This window comes from Empidonax traillii, unplaced genomic scaffold (assembly GCF_003031625.1).
Source record: "Empidonax traillii isolate 1590-97213 ecotype Southwest subspecies unplaced genomic scaffold, ASM303162v1 scaffold1918:size50038, whole genome shotgun sequence".
Classification (NCBI taxonomy): domain Eukaryota; kingdom Metazoa; phylum Chordata; class Aves; order Passeriformes; family Tyrannidae; genus Empidonax; species Empidonax traillii.
Window position 1 is genome coordinate 2,187 of NW_020957111.1, and position 15,913 is coordinate 18,099.

At 42.9% G+C, this 15,913-nt stretch overlaps 1 protein-coding gene across 5 annotated transcripts in view; it reads left to right on the top strand.

Moving 5' to 3' along the window:
- CCDC148 (coiled-coil domain containing 148) overlaps nt 1-15,913 on the top strand; it is a 33,021-nt gene that overhangs the window by 1,800 nt on the left and 15,308 nt on the right. For 4 of the 5 annotated variants that reach the window (XR_003574014.1, XM_027909025.1, XM_027909023.1 and 1 more), the window contains exons 5-7: nt 36-118; nt 6,340-6,478; nt 8,519-8,725. Coding sequence is in view for 4 of the 5 variants with exons in the window: in XM_027909025.1 (XP_027764826.1) it covers nt 36-118; nt 6,340-6,478; nt 8,519-8,725 (429 nt within the window). In the remaining variant the exon portion in view is untranslated. The remainder of the gene's footprint in view (nt 1-35; nt 119-6,339; nt 6,479-8,518; nt 8,726-15,913) is intronic. The other variant, XM_027909024.1, reaches the window with a different exon arrangement.

Consider the following 15,913-nt stretch of genomic DNA (forward strand, 5'->3'; position numbering starts at 1 on the left):
CTCTGGAATGCCCTTACCCTGACCTGAAGACCTTGGTGATCCAGCAGTACCAAGAGCTTGCCAGTGGGTACTGGGCGAGGCTTCGGGAGCTCGACCAGCAGTTGGAAGCTTTGTCCGGGTAAGGAGAGTTTTCTGCGTGACTTTTCTTGGGGATAAAAGTGCCAGTAACATCCTTTATAATCTGTAGGTGCTGCAGCTGGCTTTGGCATTCGAGCTGGTGCTGTTTGGTGCAGAGCAGTGGAGGCTCTGCCCAGCTCTGGGGCTGGACAATCGGGGAGTGTTTACACAGCTGAGGGTGGAGCCAGTCCTTGCAAAAGCTCTCTGCTGAAATAATAAGCAACATATTTGGTGGGATAAGGAACCAGCAATCTGGTGTGTATCAAATGTCCTCTTCACATGCTCTTACAGGAATAGAAGTTACTCTTTTTGTATGGTAATTACTATCAAATTTATGATACAAAAGTACAGGCTTTCCAAGACAAGTTCAGAACGTTTTTTATCTATAAAGCAGATAAAAAGGTCCAATCTTCTCACAATTTTTGGATCACTGCAGTAATTGTCATCACAAAGAAATGTAAAAAATGTATATAGCTCTGATTCAGATTAACTGAAAGAAGGAGAGATTTTTCTGTAAATAAAACACTTAATAGAAAGAACATTATTCATAACAATCTAGAAATGTAACAAACCTAAATATTAATAGCATAAGGCTTAACCTTTTTGCTGAGACTGTCTAGAGTCCAGGAGAAATACTGATTTGCAGATATTGGACGGGCTTTGCCTTCTTTTTGCCATCTCCTGATATTCCTCTGGCTTAGGATGGCTTTGGGTTTAAAGACTGAGAAGGGGGAGATGAATGGAATGGTTGGAAGCCTGGGCAGAAGAAACTGCAGAGAGCAGCAGGGTGCCTTGGTTTCTTTGGTAAAACAATGGCACACTGCTTCCCAATCTCTCTGTGGTCTGTATTCACCTCCAGAGCAGCACTTGGACCTTCTGTCCCTGCTGCTGAGATAGCTGGGTGTGCTGGAGCAGGTTAAAGGTGTTGGGAAACATAGAAAGTGATGTTAGGATCTGCTTACCTTTTGTACAAATTGTATAATACATTCTGTAGGTTCTTCTTCTGTTACTTGAAGCCTGTATATTGTTACTGTAGCATCCTAGCTGTTATAACATGATACTTATTGAAAATTGTTTTGATTTATCCCATATTTATAACGTTTATTAAGCAGCAAGTGGCAAATTTACAGCAGTTGCTTTGCTGCTGTCTCTGATATTTTGTTACAGATGTTTTAACAACCTCAGTGAGAACCCATGACAAATGCTAAATCATTAAATATGTAAAAAGTCTTTCTAGTGGTTTTAATTAAAATTGTGTTAAAGTTTATGATCAACATAATTTTAGTGAGAATTCATAAATTTAAATCCTTGACCCACACAGCATGTGTGCTACTGAATAACAAACATCAATGTAGACAACAGAATCTCTGAAAATGATTGAAAAATCAACAGTGGTATTTTCACTGCTCATAGGCCAGGTGCGAATTCAGGGCTGGAGCTAGGTAATTTTGCACTGATAATTCAAGACTATCAAGACCTAAAGATAAAATGCCATATTTTCAAGGGAAATAAATGCAGCTGTAGCATGAACACGAGCAGTGGTGCTCTGAAGGAATGAAGGTGTGATCTCTAGATGGGAAAAGCAAAGGGGATGTAGCTGGAAGAAATGCTGGAGGTGGGGGCAGCAGTTTGCTGAGGGACTGTAAGGTGATACTGGGGAGCAAGAGACTCACTTTAGGTTAGCATGTGCCAGGACTGAGAGCTGGGAATTTAGGGAATCATAAATGAACCCTCAGCAATTATCTCAGACAATTTATTTAAAACTAGATCTTGGGGTTTTTGGAGGCCAGAAGGCAAACAAAATCTTTAATGTATTGCTCATTTATGTTTCTATGATTTTATCCACAGCAACATTAAAAATGTGTTTTCAATTAGAAAAAAAGCAAGACTTTGTTCTGGTAGCATTGCTTACGTCCAATAATAGCTGGGTTTATAATAGACACAGCACTCTTTGTCACTTCTTACGTTTATATTGGTTAATTTGCATGGGAATATTCTATGAGTTTGCAAAGATGCAGCCTTGTGATTGAAGTATTCTATAATTCATCAGGCAGCCTGTGATCCAAGTGGCACAGAAAATGCTGTCAGAAATTGGAGTGACAGGTCCTTGACCTTGGTGTGTATCCCCTGTGCTCTACTGATTAATACAGCCTTAATGAGGCCTTTGCAGTTACTGTCATTGCTCTGTACCCACAGAGACCAAACATCCTCCTGCAAGACACTTCTTCCCTCGTTTTGGTGATTTGAGAAGTTGCTCAGTAGCACAACTTGACTCTATGATAATGTGGTAACCTGGTCACTTCAGCTGGAGATTGCTGCTCTGTCCTTCTCCTTTCATCATGTGCTTGAATGTACACTGAAGAAACCCTCAGCTGATACTACTCTGGCATTGCACGTCCCGTTTTTTTACTGTTGAGACTGTTTGGAACAGAGAATTTGGAAAATGCACATAGTCTGAATTGTCTTTTTTGGACATTCTAAGATAATATTCTCATCTATTCTGTATGCTTTTCAGTCCCACTCGAGTGCCCATTGCAATACTCATTGCTTTCAGAAATGGAAGAAAAATTTGGGATTTTTTTCAAGCCTGGTATAGGATTACAATATTTTATAATCTAATTTCATTCCTTTTACTGCTGCTAAACCACAAGTTTTTGTGTTTGGGAAATACACAGGTCCTGAGATATCCCACAAATTGTGGACTTGGAACTGATGTGTGTGTTATAGCTGCTGATTCTCTAAGCACTATTATATTTTTGCCACGATTTCCAAGGAAGTCTGAATTATTAAAATTACTGAAGGATGAATGGAGTATTGCAGACTCAGCACTGCATCCTCGGCATCATCCTTTCAAACGAGTGCGAGAGGAGGACCAAGGAAATGTAGTCCTCTTTCCAGGCCTGTTCCCGGGATGCCTGTGCTACAACAATCGGCAGTGACATCATTAATAGCGGGGGGTTGACATCTCCCTCGGTGGCATTGTGGCAGCCCGTGTGTCTGAACACGACAGCGGTGCCAGCACACGCTGCTGCTGCAAGGGATCTGTGGGGATTACAGGGGAGAGGGGAGCTTCCCCCGGAGCTGTTTGTGTTCTCTAGGCCATGGAAAGCCAGGGATTAACGCTGGGTAAATCTGTCTCAAAGGAAGCAGCTGCCTCCGGGCTGTTGCGTAGCAGACAATTGCTGTGTTTCAGCTCCGGAACAAACGCAGCCTGTGCTGTGCTCTGGTCAAAGCTGCACACACGGAACGCCAGCGCTGCCTTGAGAATTTGGGTCATGCTTCCAGCCTGGCAAACGTTTGTGTATATCTTGACGCTGCAGACACCTGATATTCCCTTAACTATTCGTGTCAAATGCGCGGGAGTTTTCAGCCGTGTTGCAGGTGAGCTGTTCCTTTGGAATCCCACCGAAGTGTCGCTGAGGTGCCGCCTCGGGTTCCCTCCGCAGGACGCGTTGGAATTCCCTGCGCGTTTAGTGCTGTGAATGCGCTGGGCTGGGGCAGGCTGATTATTTTTTTTTTGTGGTGCTATTTGTCTACGAGCAGCTGACAAAGTCTCAGCACAGCTGACAAATTTTGGCACAGCTGACAAACCGAGGCATTGGCAGTCAGTTGGTCCCTAGTTACAATAAACTACTTGTAGCTGTATCTCCAGCTGATTGCTCCCCAGAGGATCTTCCACAAGCCTTCATTTCCCCCCCCTTGTTTGGAGAAGTGCAGAGATTCATCCTTAGCTGGCCATTAGAGCAATGTAAGTCGGAGAGAACTCGAGAGATGTGTGAGATGGAGGAGGCAGGCACTGATGCAGCAGCTGGTGCCTCTGCCCCTGTGTGGTGTAATGTTCCCTGACCTACATGTATCTTACTCTGCCTTACTCGCCTGCAGGCAGAAGACCTCTATTTGTTCATCAACCTGTGTGGGCAGAAATATCTAAGGTAGAAGGTTACAAGAGAGAATCTCAGCTCTTAGAACTGTCTCATTTCTGTACTAAAGTGATATGCTCAGATGTCAGCATACTGAGATGTGTCAGGACTCACAGAGGAGGATTACTGATTTCTTTCAGAAATTACAAGAGGTAATTGAAAATCCAACAGGTAAACTAGGAAACACTCTCTCAGAATGGCTGGTGGTCCCTCTGAGTGAAGGCTGCCAGAGTTATATGTTGATTCTTCTAATACACAGATGAACAGAATGTTGGGGCTGGAAAGACAAGGATTATAGGTGTTATCTTACAAAATATTTTTGTACTTAATTCAGATCAGTAGGAGCAATTGCAGTGGAGGAGATTTAAATCATAGCAAAGAATAATTAATTTGCTCATTAAAGTTATTCTTCAGAAATCCTATGCCTCAGAATATCAAATTATAACACACAGATTCTAAAATTAATAAATTATCTGATTTCATAGAAAAGCTCCCTCTAAAGAAGAGGGAGGAGTTTAAAACATTAATTTCTGAGGGTCAGCTGCAAGACATTTCTCTTAGAGGCAGTAAATGCTGCAGAAACAGCACATCCTTCCAATGCCACCTGTGTGACCAAGCTCAGGGGCTGTCCCTGCTGCTCCATGCCTGCAGTGTGGAGGTTATGGGATCTTACAGCACCGTTCCCTCTTAGTAGGATTCCTTAGCCCATTTCCCTTCTGGGGTACTATTTCTGCTTTAGGCTTGGGGTATGAAACCACCCAGACATCTGTATTCATTGTCTGTCTGGGAGATGCAGCAGGCACTTACAAAGAAACACTTTCATTGCTGTTTTTGGCTCGTGTCAGTGACTGGTTACCTTGTCTCCAGCCTTCACCTGGTTCTGGCCAGTCACTGCAGATAAACTTTGTACTGGAGCTGCATCTTTGCTCTCCCATTTCAAGCCTACCTCCAGTTCTTTTCAAGAGGGCTGGACTTAACAGCAAACTCCTGGGTCCTAGACATTGATTGTCGGATATTTGACATAGTTTATAAGAGAAAGTGTTCGCTTACTTTCCTGTCTCATGTAAGCTTGTCACCAAACTTGACAGAAATACTTTGTTGTTAGGTGAAATGGTTTGTTCAAATAGGATATTGTGTCTTTGCATTCTTGAGCTGTGTCTGCAGGTGAAGCTTTCCCTTTGTAAGCTGACAGGTGTGGGGATGTTCCCCAGTGCTGTGCAATGGGGACAATGCACTGCAGCTTTACTGTGCAATGTGGTTAAACTGGGGACACACAATTGTTTCTTAATGCCAGTGGTCACTGTTTTGTCCTCGGAGATAATGCTGGCTCACATAATGAGGTCTAGTTTAATATAATTCCATGTGAGCAGCTCATAAAGAACCCCTTTCTGAAGCACCTGGTTTTTCTGCCTGCAGAAGGGTAAGGCTGTTCCAGTGCCTTACTGGATGCAGTGTATGGAATACTGAGGCACTGCTGCTGGCTCAGGCAGTCCAGGAACTGCAGCAGCTGGAGGTGGCAGGAATTCGGGGGGGGGGGGGGGTGGTGAAGAATCTCATGATTGCTGTCTTTTAATTATCCCTAGGCTCTTAGTCACTTCTGAAACCAGGTCACTGGGCTAGAGAGACCTTTTGGTCTGACTCAGTGTTGCTGCTCAGATGTTAATGCTGACAGTGACAGCCTGACATTAATCCCTTGAGGGCCAGGAGTTCAGATTGAGGGTAAACTCTGAGCTACTGAGTCCGAGCCCGTGGTCCTCTGTTTTAGCTGGATGTTACTTGCAACTCTAATTTTCAGAGATAGATTAATGCAAGCTCACTGGTACAACTGCTGTTCTAAAAAATGCTTTGCTGATGAGTTTATGGCTGTTAGGAATTTGGTTTTAAACTAGCTCCTCATTTAGCTGCGTGCAGGGATTGTCACTTCATTCATCCCATTTTGATCATGTATTTAGTACTCAGTGGTAGAGTCTGATTATCTTCTTCCTTTCTCTCTTCCTTCTTGTATTTTCCCGTGCAGAGTGACTATCTCTCCACTATCAGGGCATGTTGGAGAAACAGTGTCATTCCCCAATAAAGAGCCAGGTTAGAAACAGAACAATTTGCTTGAATGATGGCACAATAAACAGTCACATTAGCAAAGCATTATATGTTTGCTTTGTTTCACTAAATGAAACAAGCTCAGCTCTGACCCAACATCCAGTTTCACAGCATCAGGACTGTGAGCTGTAAAAATAACTCAGAACCAAACTCCTCCTTTTCAGTGGCAAAGTTGTACTGGGTGGATTGTTTTACATTCCTATAGGAACAGTGACTGGAAGGAAGAAGATCAGTGGGTTTTCCAGGCTGTCATCAATCAGTATCCAAGTGATCTTCAGAGGAGGAGGACTTTGTACCTGGATATGCTGCAGAGATACCTTCCCCACAAATCCAGGCATGAGCTGGTCAGTGTTGGCTTAAATATTCATTCAATTATACAAATTCTTACATAAATTATGTGGTGAGCAGTTATATTAAAGAATGTTTATCGAAGTTTTTTTGTTTTAAAATTCCTTAATTAAAAATTGTATTCTGCACAGTGAAGATGAGATGTCCCTGTTTTCAAAATGCAGGACCTTTAAACTTACTGCCTTTTCAAAACAAGCCTTGGGGAGATTTTATAGTTCCACACACTGTTAGAGCCAAATTCACAAAACAATTTGTTAGCACTGCTTTTGCTGTACAGTTTTATAGCCTTGTCATGCTACTCTGCTTCTCTTGGTGTTTTTATTTTTCATGAGGATGTAGAGCCTTGTCACACTGTCTAGTAATAGTGATTTTAATTGATCTGTGACACATATATAGGAAGAAGAGTGAAAAGTTATCTCCTGCTCTCAGGGAGAGGCTATTTTTATATGTATAATGCCTTTCAAATTGATTGCTGATTCCTCTTATACTCCACAGTGAATAAGCTTATAGCACTAATAGAGAAACCCATTTCAAGGCCAGAACACTTCAGGAACTCACAAGGAAAGTAGGAGGCTTTTTTTATCTCTGGCTGTATTTTTAGACCATCTACTTCCCTGTGTTTGAGGAGTGTCTAGTACAACAGAGTGGCAGTGAAGTGATACTGATAATTAGCCCAACTTTCACTAAAAATAAAGTTCTTGTGGATTTTGGATCTTTTACCTTGGAGAACTGGGTGAACAGTCACGTGCTTTGGGCAGTGGAGGTGTATTTTAAGCACAGCCTCTATTAACGGTTCTAATTCTTTGAAGGTTCATTTAAAATTTAAGAATGCTAAATTAAAAAATCTAACTCTGCATCGAACTGATATCTCTTAGTATGTGTATTAGCATGACAAATATGGAAATGCTAAAACAGTGCCAAGAATCTATTCTAAGAGTGTATGTGTGTAACGTTGGAACATCAGCCTGAGAGCCTTCCAGGCCTCCTTCCCTCCCTGCACGATGGTCAGTGGACAAGCTCCAATGCCTGCTCCTGTGGGAGTGGTTGGAGAGGTCTGTTTTCCAACCAGCAAACTCTCAACCCCATGCCTTTTGTCTCAGCTTTGGCATTCTGTGAGGCTGGGGCAGCAGCCCTGACAGAGGGAACTGATGAGGTGGTGGCCTCGTGTGTTTGACCCAAGGGAAGATCCAGGGCCATCTTCATCCAGCCACAAGCTGATGGGATTGTCTGTGAGCCAGGCACAGCCAGCATCCCCTGCCAGAAGCTGGAAATCAGCATCTAGAATGGTCTCCTCACCTGTGAGCAGCCAGCCATCTCTAGAATCTCCTTCTTCTCTGTAACTTGTATTTTTGGGGGTATGTGGCAGGCTCAGGACTCAGTGGCCTCAGTGTATGCAGCCTTACCTGCTACTACTTCTGTCAAAGTCTTGAACCTTGACTGTCCTTGGGAACCTCACTGAATTAGGCCAAAGAGAGTGTATTTCAGATTAAACACTCCCCATTTTGGCTAGGTGGTGATGCTGGTGGTGGCACTGTGCTGCTTGGCAAGCTAAAATTCCGTTTCCAGATTTCCTGTTAGGAAAGAAGTGAAGCTGATTCTCACCTGTACTGCTCTTGTACAGCTGTTTCAGTGTCCTGTTTCTCTGTAGATCACAATTTGCTAAGAAAAGCCTCATCTTGCTGGAAGTGCTCAGTGCCTCTGGAGATGTATTGGAAGGACAATGTATTTGCTGTCCCTCAGGGCAGGAAGGGACCATTGCATTTAATTCCTGTTGCAAAGGTGCAGTTCAGCAAAGAACAGTGGGCCAGCAGGTGCTGGAGTAGCACAAGGTGCAGGCAGAGAGGGCAAGGCTGGAGAGGGGTCACTGCCCTGGCCAGCTGGAACATCCCTGGCAGAGTGCACTGGCCCTGCATTGTGGATTACTGGGGATAATATAATTAATTTAACTATTCTCAAGGTTTGCAAAAATATCTAGAATAACTTTATGTTACTAATGCATAGTTTTTAAATCCTTGTGAAATGCCTTCCTCTTTCAGGTTGCTCATGAGAAAGCCTGGGATCATTGCCATTCCGTCAGGAATCAGCACAGAGCCTTGCTGTTGAGCTGGGCTCAGGCGAGGAAAGCCTTTGTCCTCAGGGCAGTGGCCACTGCTGCTGAAGCTGCTGCTGCTCACGAGGCAGAAGTGGTGCTGGCTGACTCCAGGCAAAAGCAACTGGAGATCTGTGCTGAGCTGAAAGCAAAGGTACGTTCAGTTATAAACCCTCCCCAAAGCTGCTTCTCACTGAGAAATTCAAAATGAAGTTTTTAGATTAACACTGGGATCTTTCCAGAGAAATAATGAGTATCTGTATAGCCTTCTGTTTATTTTTAAGAATACTTTAAGAATACTTTCTAGGACCTGAAACAATGGGTCCTGTAACTTGTTTGCTCTTGCTATGAAAGCTTCACAATATTCTGAATTTCCTGGGTTGAGAGGTGAAAAAAAGATGAAAATACCTGGGTGTTTTCGGTAAGAGAGTAAAATAAAATGGGAGGAGCCTGGGTACAAGAGGAAGGTGTTGTGATATTCATGCCTAAGGCATTTGCAGGAGGAGTCCCATTTCTGGGCATGAGAGGCATGTTAAGATTTGTTTAAGCTGTTCTCTGTGATTTTTGACTTGCACAGAAATGAACATCTGAGAGCAGGCACGGTGTGTTATTCTCACTTTACCAACATTCTCTCTGCTGAGCCCTCACTTTTCAGTGAAATACTAAACACTTGATTGAGGTTTTCTACAAGTAGGAAAGCACAGTAAAACCTGTGCTGTGAGGAAGAATTTTGGTGTTGATGCTAGTTTTTCACTTAGTAATAACACAAAAGCCCTTCTGTCTCCTGTTCTGGAGCTGTCTGGTGTAGGAAGGTTTGACTCTAAACGTTTAGGGTTAGAAACTGTCTGAGCTTGGCTGATTGCTGTTCCCTGGAGCCACGTGCAGTAAGGAGTGGTTCTCTGGAGCTGGGGGGTGTTTGGTCTTTTTTTTACCTAGGCCTTCCTTTCTGGAATGCCTGTATGTCTCTTAGCTGTACAATCAGAGATGGAAGGACCATTTATTCCTGAACTGTGAATTTCAGTCACTTTTTCTTCCTTTGTTTCTTCTATTTTTCTTGTCCCCAAGAAGTAACAAGCAGGTGTTGGAGTATTTACGTTGTTTCCATGTAGCTTGAAATTCTCACAGATGCATTGAACCTTCTCTAAAAGTTTTTTGGATTCTGACCTCCTGTTTCCAGTAACCTGGACCTGTTTGAAACTTAAACCTATTAGGCCTACACTGTTCAAGGGTAGCCTTCAAAGGGGTCTTTGTTAAGATGTTGAACGTTTGAACAAAAACGACTCACCTGTTCCCCAGAAAAGAGGAATGAAAAAAGAACATATTTTTCATTAAAGGAGGATATCATTGTGACCTTGTTTTGATCAGCTCCACAGCTCAGAGGGCTGGAGGACGGAAGCTGAGATTGGGTGAGGAGCTTGCTGTTTTCAGAGGAGTGATTCTGAACGTATCTGTGGGTCCTCTTTGAGTTTGATGGGAATATGTGTCTGAAAACTCCTAGTTTGGCCAGTTATAGTTCATTTTACAGACTTGTCTTTCTACACTTCTGGACTGTGCAGCTACAGAGTGTTGGACACAGAAAGTGGCTGCTGGGAGCTGTCAGGTAAAAGGGAGATCTCAGTCCAGTGAGCCAATTTACATGGATGAAACCCACCCTGACAGGGATCCTAAGATGGTGAAAAGGGAATCTGAATGAGTGTGGAGCTGGAAATCAGGGATTAGGGCTGTTTTCCCACCTTTTCCCTTTGGCCATTGACTGTCTTAGCATTTTGCATTTCACAAGTTTAGCGTAAGGGAATCTTACTCGTATCACTTTGCCAGAGGGGCTGTGTAGTGGCTACAATGATTTAGCTGTGAGCAGACTTTAGGTATGCTTGTGAGAAGGTTGCATCTGACTGAGAAGGACGGAGCTCTCCCTATTGCAGCAGCAGGTTTCAGAGAAAGCCACAGCATTTGTGTGCCTGTTGACATCATCTACAAAGAAAGTGATGGCACATGCACTGTAAGGTATGTAATACCTGACATTACAGGTTTTAATTACTGCAATAACCACGTGATATATCTAACTTCTATGTGGTTCTTGTCCTCTGTCAACAACAAACCAAAGGTGCAGCAGACTGAATAAAGAATGTGTGATTTAAAGCTGGTTTAAATGCATTAGGAACCATTGCACTGTGCCACTGGTGAGACTCTAGGCCTTGTGACTGACAGCAGGTGATGACAATTAAAAAGTAAAGCAGCAGAGAAGTTAAATTATTATTTATAGCAGTTTTTACTTGGGGAAAGGACTTTCAAATTCTTATTCCATATTCCACCTCACAGAAGATCAGTGTGTGTCCTTAACAGAAATCAGAGTCTCCAAGGAGGAATTTTGGAACAATTCAAGAGGCTCAGGTGAAATAAATCACAAGGGCCATATGGTAGTCATCTGAATGAAGCAAAGTGTGAACAGAATGATGCTGGGAAGGATGCACTGTGCATTCTTAGAGAGGAAATGTCTCGTGGACATATCTTTGCCACCCCTGTTTGCCTTGGGAAAGCAAACCAAACAAACCCTGGGGGGTGGCACTTGGGTGAGTGATCAAGAGTCACTCAGTTTGGTGTGCTTTGTACTGTGCAGATCTGCCCCTGGCAGGCTTCTCGAGTAGACACTGTAAAGTATTCTTTCTGTGTAAAATCTTCTTTCTGAACAACACAGAGAAGTAATTTTTCCATGTCCCAAAGCAGCTAAGGCGTGAAGTGAGGACTGATCTTTGCGGAGGGTTTGGAGGTGCTGCCTCACAGCTGGGTTTCAAGGGTTGAAGTACTTGCTGTAATACCTCTAGAAATTCAGTCAAGGTGTCTGCAGGCTTTCCAAACATTATTTTCCTATTGGATCTATCTTAAAATATTTGTAATCCAGTACTTTCCCTCTTTGTATAGAAGAATTTTAGAAGAGCACATGAGGGAAGACAGAAGGGCAGTTTGATCTCATGTGTGATGCTTAGTGTGGGCTTTTCCTTCCTCAGCACAAAGCTGTGTGCCTGCTGCCTTTAAATCTCTTCCTTGTTTTGTGTCCCAGGAGCAATCCCCACTTCAGTGCTAAAATCTCTTGCAACACACTGTGAATTTTGGGAGAGCAGCTCTTGCATTTCTGGCAGAAGCTAAGGTCAATTAATTTTGAAAGGAGAAGTGTTAGGTGAAATTAACTGGGATATCGCAAATTGTATAAACCATGTTGCAGATTGCCTTTCCTTTCCTGTACTAGAAGAAAGAATATGTCAGTAAACTCAGGGGAAAAAAAAGATATTTTCCTATTCAGCATATAGTCAAGTCACTGATTTAGATGTTTGACTGCTAGAGGAGATCAACACTGAAGTATTACAACTGAATTTAAAAAAATCTGCACAGGTGTCACATCTAGTACTTTGACTATAATTTGATCATTTTGAGGGAAACTTGAAAAAATAAATATTTGGGTAGTGGGATACTTAAAAGAAGAGCTTTCTTTTTCATAAGCATTGTCTGTTCACTACTGAGGGGAACCATTCATTTGTTAGACATAAAAAATAAAAAGAAGCTTTAATAAATGCTCCAAAGTGGATGTGAGCAAATTTCTAAGACTTTAACATTCACCAAATGATGAGTCAGCTCTGACTCAGCTGTAGATTTTTAATCCAGACCTAATAAACCTGGATTTAATAATTTGAGGTCAGCACAGCATTGATGAATTGTATCCTTTGGGTCAGATTAAGTTCATGCACAATAAGTGTGAAGCACTTGCAGAGGTTGTCTCTGCAAATTTGCTTTGCTTGTCCTTTCCCCCCTCCTTTGCCCCCTGTTTTGCTGCACCCCGTGTCCTATCACACGATGTTATTTCTGATCTATCAGCCTCCTATTGAAATCTTCTCGCAGTGTCCCCAGGGTTTGCCTGCAGCCCGTTTGGGCAGGACCAGGAGTGGCCAGAGCCCTGTGCTCCAGAGAAGCTGACCAGAGCAGTTTGTTAAACCACTGTGTGTCTTTCTTTTGCTCCTTCCAAGGGCACCGTCCCAAATTCAAGCTGAATCCATCTGGCATAAATTACAAGCTTTTGGGAAGAGGGGACTGCAGGTGCTCTGCATGGAGGAGACCATGGACTGACTCGTCAGCTCTGAGATCCGTGGGAACAACCCATTGCACCCAAACCCTCGGCTGACCAGAGGAGCTCGTGGTGCCTCAGCAGGGGCTGTGCTGTGCTCAGTTACCCAGCTGAGGGCTCTGTCAAAGCCTGTTGGCTCTGGAGTGTGTTTGGGACATGCACTTCTCTCTCAAACTTAGTTAACATTGCCTGGAGGGCCCCAAAATCACTTGGGGATGGGTCTGCCGGACAAGCAGATAGCTCATGCAAAACATATTTTCTTAGAATTATCTCCTTCAGTGGCACCTCAGGCAAGAAAAAATGCGTTAAAATTTTGCAGAAGGGGTGAAGGATCAAAGGGAGTCTCCTCCATACGGTGGCAGACAGGACTAGGAGAGAGAGTACTGCATATAAAAGGATAGCAAATTCAGAGAAGTAGTTGTAAATAGAAATGCAGCCTACTTAAGGTCATGCTTGTGTGAATATCTAAGCCTACGTAATATTTAAACATGTCAATAAAATGTTGACACTCCTGTTGTCAAGAATAGAAAGATGTTCTCCAGTGCTGGCTAAGAAGAGAGGAACTACAAGGACAAGCTGTGAGAAGTAAACTGTTCACACACAGCCTTGAGCAGAGATGATTTGATGTGGTGTCAACTCCAGGGAACTGACAGTGCTCCTGTACTGGATCCCAAGTTTATCAGCACTTATCCCAGCCCAGTTTCCTCACTGAAAGCAGTGTCTTGTTCCTCTTCAGGTCGTGACTGAGGGTTGTGCTCCAATGTTTTTCTCTCATATCCCTTATTCAGATTTAAACACTTGTACAGCTGAAGACAATGTTCTATTAGCAATCAAAACAGTTACTTTTATAACCACTTTTCCTATTTTTCTTTTGACCTCTTAGAGGTAGTTTGTGGAGCACAGGCTGTTCAAGGGTACCCATCAAAAATCTACTAGGGATGTGAACTTCTGGTTTTTTTCTAATCACAGCCAGAGTGAGATTATCTTCTGAGATTAACAAACTTGTGAGTGTATTATTTGTTAATTATCCCATTGCCAAATGCTCTAATATTGCTCTAATGCTTCTCAGAGGTCTTGTGCAAACCAGTCAGAGGCAGAAACCGTTAGCTTTTGCCATTTGCTGCTTGTCATTTAAGTCCCTGTGGAGTCTGGATGTGATTCCAGGTGCTGTTCAGAAGTTTTCAGGATCGAAGAATCACCAGCCTGGAGAAAAAGGGGTAAGTTTTTAGAGGTGAAAGTTAATGGAGACTTCAGATCACCACCTGCCGATATCACGAGGGTTTGTTGTTAATGCCATGTCCCGTTGATAAGGGCTGATGTTATAACTCCAGTCCAGCTGCATGGTCTCAGGAGGGGCTGCACTCCCTGTAACAGTAATAAAGGTGAGTTCTTTGCTGGGACAGGAGAGCTTGGTCCTCATCTCACTGCTGACCTGCTGGTTTTGTGGCTGCTGCCCTGGACCCCCTGTCACAGGGAGGGGTGTTGTTTCTATTTACAGTTAAGTGTTCACACGGATTTTGAATGCTGTGGAGATGATGGCCCCCAGAATTGTAAGCATTGCACCACAGAGCACAGACAGCAGGGCAGCTCTGGGCCGGTGCCACCAGCCTTGAATGACACCTCTGAACAGCAGTGGGTCCTGCTGAGCGCTGCTGGTGATCATCCTGTGCAGTGTGGAACCCCCTTGTAAACCTGAACATCCTCCAACCTCCTTCCACAGGGGTGAGTCCCTGACACATGGGCTGTGCTGAACATGCCTGGCAGTTCATGAGGTTCCTGGCACATGAGAAAAGGAAAAAAATACAGAAGATGCTTATAAAAAAGCACTTTCTAAACTGAAGAAATTATGACTTTTTCACATTGTTTGGACAAATCCTCCACTCTGTAATGTTTCAAACCCCTAGGGAACTGTTCTTAATATGCATTTTAATTTTTCCCCTTTTCTAAGCTCTAGTATTCACACCCTGAGGCACCCGTCTCATTAGCTTTCCATTTAGGAATATATGCATACACTTTCTATTCTTATTGTATTTCCAGGAATAACACTGTTAATATTTTATGTTTCAGTCTGTAGTGGGTTTGAATAGTGCAAGTATTTCTATTTTTTTTAATTTTCAGTTGATACAATTCCACATCAGTAGCAGGTTTCCTGTAAGTCCCAGTTTCCTTGGCAATGTCAGCCTTGTTGGGACGGAAGTTTTAATAGTCATTGGATAGACATTTCTGTGTAATTAGTGACTTATAAAAAGGGTTAGTTTTGTAACACAGTCTTCTATTGTCCTGTTTCATTTGTAAAATGTTTAAGTCTAAGGGATTTATTATTCCATTAACCCAAGTGGAATTTATGGGCTTCTATTAACCCTGAGAGAAATTATCTGGGTGAATCTTTGCTCTTCTATGGGAGACTGGGTCTTTAACTTTTATTTTCTTCTATACTTCCCTTCCCTTTTCTTACAAAGCTTTCCTTTCTTTTCTCTGTGAGAATGGCAGGGAGTTGCTCAGGCAGAAGACATAGATCAGCATGTGCTGCTTTTATCTGAAGTATTAACGACTGAACTATATTGCAAGTGAAGAGGCTGCACTGCTGGCAATAAAAGTCACCTTTTAATGAGTTTTCCATGTTAATCTTCTAGTGATCTCAGTTTGGCCAGTTCTAGAGGAGATAGAAAGTAATGACCTGCTGCTGTGTGGGGAAATGAAAAGTTTGCCAAATTTATTAAATCATCTTCCTCATTGGGTGATGTGTCCATTAGGAACTGAGCTCAGAAGAATATTCTGACTGAAGAGCTGATGCTGCAATCCTTTAGCATATAACTTTTTATCACTTAATGACCTTTTACATCTGCCTTGCTTATTTCTGTTTCTCAGGACATGCTAGAAGGGCACAGCTCTAAACAGCTCTGTAAACAGAATTCCTTAGGTCACCAACTTGTTCTGAGGCTGCAGTCCTTATTTTAAAAATGTGAAGGAAAAATGTCATGGTTGACGTGGTTGAAATCCAAATTTGCAGTTGAGAGGCATTTTTCCCCCTCTGTGCCTTGTGGCTTCCATCTGGAAGAATGAAGAGGTATCTTTGCCTTGCCATAAATGGAATGACTCTCAATTCTATATTCAGCAAGACACTGAGTAGAGAAGGTGGTGATGACGCAGTGAGGTTGGGAGGGAGGGAAGGAAGGACTGGAGCTGGTCTGGGCAGTCGGAGTGGGTCTCTCTGGTTATCTGAACATG